The 8,107-nt window shown below is 46.2% G+C and overlaps 1 protein-coding gene across 2 annotated transcripts in view; it reads right to left on the minus strand.

Annotated features, from left to right (window-relative positions):
* The window catches only part of PRC1 (protein regulator of cytokinesis 1), a 558,854-nt gene extending 557,220 nt beyond the window's left edge, over positions 1 to 1,634 (minus strand). The window contains exon 1 of one of the 2 annotated variants that reach the window (XM_085644386.1): positions 1,364 to 1,634. In XM_085644386.1, coding sequence (XP_085500512.1) covers positions 1,364 to 1,383 — 20 coding nt within the window. In that variant the 5' untranslated portion in view covers positions 1,384 to 1,634. The remainder of the gene's footprint in view (positions 1 to 1,363) is intronic. The other variant, XM_085644387.1, reaches the window with a different exon arrangement.
* Between the last annotated feature and the right edge of the window lie 6,473 nt (positions 1,635 to 8,107).

Consider the following 8,107-nt stretch of genomic DNA (forward strand, 5'->3'; position numbering starts at 1 on the left):
CGCCTGCCCAGTTGGTGGTGGCTGGGATTTTGATGCAGATTCTTCCTCCTCACGTTATTGCTACAGTCCTAGTGTCCTCTGTCAAACTCTCCCACTAGCCAGAGGCGCAACTAGAGCCAAATTTCGAGGGGAGGGGGGGGGGGGGTCTAAAAAAAAAAATCGGGGGGGGGGGGGGGCCTGAATCTTTAAGCAATAGGCAGAGTGGAGCTGCAAGGGCTCTTAGAAGGGGTGAGCAATAGGCAGAGTGGAGCTGAAGGGGCTCTTAGAAGGGGTGAAACAACAGCAAGGCATCATTAACGTGAAAATAGTCTTTTAAAGACTTGTGAAGTGTTTGGGTGCGGCTGAGTGTGTTCCCGGGAAGCTGTCTCATCCCGGGCTGCCACACACGACGGGGGGGCTGAAGACCTTGGAGTCCAATGGGTGTTGCGCGCCTGCCAGTAGCAGTCACAAAAGCCTAATACTTGTAGCAGTGACTTCTCATGTATACTCTGTAAGTGGCCTAGATTTTTACATAGATGGAGCTAAATTATATTCTTTTAAATAAAACCATGTTTTAGTACAGCACTTATCTTGGACTAACATATTTGAAGGTGCTCGAACATGGGATTATGAAGAAAAAGAAGGTACACGGAAAAAAATATTTGCTTAGGATCACAGTTTGGTGAAGTTGGGATGCCAGGATTTCACACTGTGCAATGTAGCCACTAAACAGGGCTTTTCCAGAACTCAGTAATGCTCAAAAGGAGCCAATTTATGCGGTTTTCGGTTTTAATAGACTTCATAGGTTGGTTTACTTGTGTTAACGTGTCACTTGGCATGTCAAATTTGGCGATGGGAGGTCACTCATACGCACACTTAAGCCATGGAAACGTCACACACGCAGTCTGAAAACTTGGCAGCTTTAATGTTGCAAGTCACCATGCTGATGTAGAAAAACTAACAAATAATACTATCTCCTTTAATTACTACTACATACGTGTATGTGTACACTGATGCCTGTATGTTTCTTGAGATAGGTATGGCTATTTAAAATGGGTGGGTGTACTGTGTTGGTCATTTGAGAGCCAAGTGAAGACACGCACGTTGAAGCTGTATGCATGCAGTCTCTTGTGTCTTTCAGTTCCATCTCAAAATAATACGATTTTTTTCAAGTATGGTGGGAGTGCAAGTTTCCAAGCATCGGTAACCCGCCAAAGTAATTTATCAAAGGTTAAATTAACGCTAATTGTTAACTTATACCGCCCTCCTGCACTTGCATTTTTTGTTGCACTTGTGTTGGTCACCCTAATGATGCCTACTGTTGGTAAAACACCAGCCGTCGTCAACCCTTCAATGAGCAGGGCACCAGCACTGTCTCCCTTACCTTCGTCTCATCGCGGCCATCCGTGTTCTCCCCTCCCCACGTACAAAGCGGCAACTGAAGCAGTTTCTTTTTATGCTACAAATGACTCCAAACGACTCCAAACAAGATAGCAGTCATCGGCATTTAGATACGCGATGCCCCACGACTACGACGGTTTCGCTGCACAAGTACACAGCTAGGATTTTTCAAATTGAACGGCAACTAAAGCAGGTACACCAATGGTCGAACGGCTTGACATCATACGTTTCATGCGCACAAACAACACGCCCAGACTTCAGCGCACCACGCCTGCGTAATGTAGTGACTGTTCCCCAATTCAAAAAGACAAGTAGCCATTTTAACGTCAGGCAGCTAACGTTACGGCAGATAGTCTTGTGTTCGGATTGGACTCGCTCTTAAAGTTTTTTACCAGTTGCGTTGCAGATAACGCATTCATTTTCAGGCACGAAGAGATTAAATGATTTGTCCAGAATAACAGGATGTATCTGAGGTTGGAAGCCCCTTCCCCAGCTTCAAATTCGGTGGCTCTAGCCGTATAATGCGGAACATTTTTGGTTCGTTTAGCTTTACAGAATGGCAACTCCCTTGAGGTTTTGCTGCGTGTGTAAGAGTGGTGGATGCGCCACATGTTTATCATTGTTTCAAATAATACACTGCAAGAGTCTTTGAAATTCTTACGTTCAATCGAGTGTCTGCGCTCTGCATATTTAGGTTGATGTTAAGATATGCATGGGTAGGTTGATTTTATGCATTAGTAGTGATGGTTATGTTAACAAGTTTTGGGTAGAAATAGATGAGGAGCTTACGGAGACAAACACTTTCTGGGTGACTTGCTTATTTTATTTGAATGATATGCTGCCCAGCTTATTGTACACTTTCATGGTTGTAAAAAACCGAATAAAGTTTTATTGGCTGACTGACTAGGTAACGCTAGATTTATTATAGATATAAGTCCCCAGTGATGACAATGAAGCTAACTGATACATTTTTTAGTCAAACAAATATTCTACAGCTACCACCTCGAGACACGGAAACGGTACTTTTCAAAAGGGAAGAACATGACGTACATTATGACCAAATACTTTACTCATTACAGTGACTGTGACGCTCATTTCAGAGGAACACATAATAAAGGGGGAAAAAAACACATTCTCTCCATTTAAAACATAGTAAAATATGATTTAACTTGAAAAAATCATCTAACTTTTTAGTTCTCTCAACGGCATATTGATGTTGACAGACGGCACAATACTTCTTGAACTGTCCAGAGCATCACAATTATCCTTTTGCTCATGCTTTAGTATCAGAATCTGCTAAATAGAAAATGGAATAACGAGATCAACATTTTCTAAATCTTGTACTAGAGTTTTATTTTTTATCAGATAAACCCAAGCCTAAAGATACTATCTCACGGGAAGACTAAACATTTTTAGGTCTCGCGTGTGGCAGCGAATGCGCTGTCTCAGCGAGACTTAAAGTAATTTATATATTGGCTTCACCTCCGTGTAATTTCTCCTGCCCCTCGTGATTGGTTTAAGTTTAGCATTGCTATTGTTTTCTTGATTTCTGTTGGCTGTTGGCCCTATTGTCACTTCCGTGTAGTCCGGAGGCAGCGGGGCCTAGCTACAGTTTTCTTCCGCTTCTGCTCGCACTTAATTGCCTGCAGTGTGCCATCTGGTTGGGGGAGGGGTGCCTACTCTCCCTCGTTCCGGCCGCTTGTCTTTGCAGCCTACTGTTTCTTTGTATCAGAAGATACTTCACTTCCATTCAGCCTGCCTTAGATTCTTACCTCGTGGATGCGTGTTTCCTTTCACTTTGTCCTACCTTTTAACTTATATTGGGCAAACTGCAGGTTTGTTCTTTGCTTCCTGCCGCAATTACATATTCACTGCTGAAGCCACACAGGAGGCTGCTCAGAGGATTTACAGTGCAAAACCTCTCGTATTATTCAAAATAGCCAGCTATTTACATTGCAAATGCACATTTTTATTTCATTTCAAAGTATGCCAGTATTAGCATAAACAAAGAAATTATTTTCACGAAGAAAAGGGTGCAGTACCACAGGCTGTCCCTAGGTGTCCCTGGTCCTGCACCCTTTCCTTCGTGAAAGACATGTCTTTGCGTACTGGTGGCATACTTTGAAATTTAAACCACCTATTGACATTGCAAATGCTAATTTTTATTTCATATCAAAGTATGCCAGGATTAGCATAAACAAAAATTATTTTCACGAAGAAAAGGGTGCCATACCACAGGCTGTCCCTAGGTGTCCCTGGTCCTGCACCCTTTCCTTCGCCAAAGAAATTTCATTGCGTACTGCTGGCATACTTTGAAATGGAAACCAGCTATTGACATTGCAAATGCTAATTTTTATTTCATTTCAAAGTATGCCAGTATTAGCATAAACAAAGAAATTATTTTCACGAAGAAAAGGGTGCAGTACCACAGGCTGTCCCTAGGTGTCCCTGGTCCTGCACCCTTTCCTTCGTGAAATAAATTTATTTGCGTACTGCTGGCATACTTTGAAATGGAAAACAACTAATTAACATCTGCAACGCCAATCGCTCACATTTACACAATGCTTCATTTAGGATTCTATGTCAGGACAGGAGGCTCCGATTATGCTTTCTCATTTCTTTATTAGAAATGCCCAGCAGCCAATCAGAACCGTTTGTGAAACGAAAAAACTACAGTACCCATGAGCACCAGGGTACCACGTGACCAACCATAGAGTCTGTCATATAAAAGATACAATAGGAGAAAGTACGTCCTCTTTCTTTGCTGCTCCGCAGCCAGTTAAGTGCCTTTTTTATATTACTCTTGCTACATTGTTGCATTATTCTCTGTGTGATACCGCTTTGACGCGCTCGCTTGCTAATCATTGTTTATTGCTTCGATACATTGTTGCGCGCTGTCTCACGCGGTTTATTTATCTCCGCTTGTCGCGCGGTGCACATTCAGGGAGCGTGGTCTCACCTCCCCAGGGCGTGACGCTCGTTCGAGCGTCGGTGTCCGTGTTTTGGTGGAGTGGGAGTTAAGGGGCTGAGAAGCTCGCGCTAGCGCGCGTGCTTCTCTGTTTTCAACTGAATTTGAGGCGGCCGTTACCGCGCATGCGCGGCGGCCATTTTCTTTGTTTACAAATCGTGTTTTCACACGGACCTTGACAGAATCGGTTGTTCTTCACACCGCTGCCCACTGCCTCAATTATCTTCAGCCCCATCGACGCCCTTTGCTGTTTTAAGGCTTGGGGCTGTACAATAACGCATAGGCTCTACCTAGAGTGACTGTCAGCAAGCCCTCCCTCCACAATTAATTAATTTATTTATTTTTTGGTCAGGTTTTTTCTGTCCTTATAAGTGGCTTGCTGTGGGGTTTTTTCACTCCCCCTGAATTGTGCCTTTGGCATTGTGATATATATATTGACATTGGAGTGTCATTTTGTGGGCATTAATTTCACTTTACTGTGAAGAAAGGTAAAATGGAGGAGTATTTTGATGAAGATGATTACTCCTTTGAGGAAGAGGGCTCTAGTTTCCTCGAGCAGGATTTAGTAGAAGCTTTGGACCAAGGAGTTCAGCACTCCGTTAATAAAGCCCTGGTCCACGCTATTAATCCTCTGAAGCGTCATTTGACGCAATATGCCAAGCAACAGGGTTGGTTGCCTTCTTCTCGTTCTTCTAAGTCCCCAGTAAATCCGCATAGGTCGGATTTTAAACGTTTGGCTAAATCTCTAGCCTCAGAAAAGGCTTCCTCCATTCCATTGGTAAGCGCTTCTACCTCTGCAGGCTGCCAGACTGACACTGAAGGTCCTCCTTCTTCCTCTTCTGACCAGGATGTTCCTCCACCACGCAAGAAGGCTCGCAAGGAGCATTATGTGGACGCTCCTACTCACCCTCAGGTCCTAACCTTTGAACCATCGGAGCTTTATCACCCCCATTCGTCTTCATGGCTTCCTTCTCCTGCGGTAGCGGAATATGTCCAGGCGCACATCCGTCAACCCTTTGAAAAGGATGTTAGGGCTCGCCTCCGCTCCGAGTGCCCTCGCCCGGATCTTGCAGATCACCTGGCAGACACCCCTGAAATTGACCCCACAATGCTTTCCTATTTGAAAAAGTTTGCAAAGGATCCAAAAAAGGGTCTAGACAGATCCTGGCGTTCCTGTCAGGATAAAATGCTGGATTTAATGGGACCCCTCACCAAGATTCTTGATCTTGGCTTTCAGGCCAAGGAAGCTGCCTCCCTTGTGGATCCGGATGAACTCATAGAATGGGCTCAGAGGGCTATTTGCCAGTTAGGCAATGCAAATTGTGCAATTTCAAGTGAGCGCCGCCGCTCTATTCTTCTAAAAATTGATCCCAAATTGGCGGAACTCTCTACTTCCGAATCTGGTCCGGTGGCACAAGGTCTTTTATTCGGCCAACCGTTTCTTAAGGAACTCACTAAGTTTGTTGCAACCTTCAGCGGTTTGGATAAGGCTCAAGCTTCCATCAAGCGTGCACTTCGTCCGGTTTTTGCCAGGGCCGGACGACATAGGGGACGCTCGTTCGGCCGTGGCTCCAATAACTCCTCCCAGAGGGGTTATCAGTCCCAGAGAGGCGGTGGTCAGGACTCCGGCTACAACTCCCGCTCAAACTTCTATCCTTCCCGCAGGGGGAGAGGTCAATTCCGGAAAGGCCGTTCCGGTGGCAACCAAGGTGCTTATCAAGACTCTAACACCTCAGGTGAGTTTGATTCCTTTTTCCGAGGTGGTTCTGGGGGGCAGAATACGTTTTTTTCTCCAGAACTGGCGTCAAATCTCCAACGATGCTTGGGTTCTGCAAACTGTTCAAGGTTTCAAAATAGAATTCTATCAGACCCAACATCAATCCCTCCCCCCAACTCCTCTACATTTTTCTCTTCAGGACCAAAAGTTTATCTCGGCAGAGATAGAATCCCTTCTCGCCAAAGGGGCAATCATTTCAACTGTTCCCCACCCACAAGGGTTCATCAGCAATGTTTTCTTGGTTCAGAAAAAAGGGGGTGGCAATCGTCTGGTCCTCAACTTGAAGGATTTCAACGGAAGTGTCGTTTACAGACACTTCAAAATGGAAGGGATCCATCTTTTGCGCGATCTTCTTCGCGAAGGGGACTGGATGGTTCGGCTCGACCTCAAGGATGCGTATCTTTCGATTCCCATTTACGAGCCTCATCGTCGTTTTCTTCAATTCAGTTGGCAGGGGATTTGGTACGAATACACGGTTCTCCCTTTCGGCCTCTCGTCAGCACCCTGGTGCTTCACGAAACTTCTGAGGCCCGTAGTGGAATGTCTGCGTGCTCGGGGTGTCCGCCTGATAATATATCTCGACGACATTCTTCTCATGGCGGACAAACCCCTCACAGTATTAGCACACCTGGAATGGTCTATCGACCTTTTACAATCCCTGGGTTTTCTAGTCAATCCGCAGAAGTCTATCTTGAACCCTACTCAAGTAATCGAGTTTCTGGGTTTCCAAGTGAATTCCCTATCCTGTCAACTTTTATTACCACACCAAAAGATTCGGTACATCAAGAGGGAATTGAGGTCTGTTCTTTCCAGACAGACTGTGTCGTTGAGATCGTTAGCACGTGTTGTCGGTCTATTGGCGTCCTCCATTCAGGCGATATTCCCAGGTCCTCTGCACTACAGAGCACTTCAGAGATTGAAGATTCGTCATCTCCAAAAAGGTCTTCGTTATTCAGATCTGATTCCTCTTTCCGAGGATGCGAAGAGCGAGATGCAATGGTGGTTAGACCACATGGAGGCCTGGAATGGACGAGCCCTGTTCGGCTCCGCTCCGGATCTGGTGATAGAATCCGATGCCAGTCTTTGGGGTTGGGGAGCCCGGTGCGGTCCCATCTCCACCGGGGGTCGCTGGTCCCCCCAGGAACTGTCTCTTCACATCAATTGCCTAGAACTTCTAGCGGGTTCCTTTGCGATTCGGTGCTTCTCCCCTCATCAGACCAATTGTTGTATCCTTCTCCGCATGGACAACGTTTCAGCGGTTCGGTATGTCAACAAGTTGGGGGGAACACGATCCAAGATTTTGGCGGAGATCGCCAAGGATTTTTGGCACTTCTGTCTTCAACAGAAGATCACAGTTATTGCCGAATATCTTCCCGGTTGCCGCAATCAGATTGCGGACTGGAACTCTCGCCATCTTCGCGACTTCAGCGATTGGCGCCTTCACCCGCGCATTTTTCGCATTCTCCGTCGGACTTGGGGTCAATGTCACCTGGATCTGTTTGCGTCTCGCCTAAATACTCAACTCCCTCTATTCTTCAGCTGGAGGCCGGATCCGAAAGCCCTGGCCACAGATGCATTTCTTCAGACTTGGCCGTCCACTCTGTGTTACGCCTTCCCCCCGTTCATGATGATTCCCAGGGTTCTGGCCTACTCGAAACGTTTTCAAACAGAGCTAATTCTCATTGCTCCGCTGTGGAGAGCTCAAGCATGGTTCCCAGATCTTCTGGAGATGTGTTGTGCGGTCCCGTTCCTTCTTCCCCAGAAGTGGAATCTGTTGTTGGATCCCATAGGCGATCCGCATCCCCTGGTCCTATCCGGCAATCTCCTTCTGTTGGCGTGCCGAGTTTCGGGGATCGCTGGTCGCTCCCAGGCCTTTCATGCGACGCTTCCAAATTCATCAGTGACGCCTGGTCTCCCAGTACTCACAAACGATATAGAGCCTCATGGAAACGTTGGTGTGACTGGTGTGTTCAGCGGGAAGT

Source organism: Triturus cristatus, chromosome 3_1 (assembly GCF_964204655.1).
Source record: "Triturus cristatus chromosome 3_1, aTriCri1.1, whole genome shotgun sequence".
In the NCBI taxonomy this organism is placed as follows: domain Eukaryota; kingdom Metazoa; phylum Chordata; class Amphibia; order Caudata; family Salamandridae; genus Triturus; species Triturus cristatus.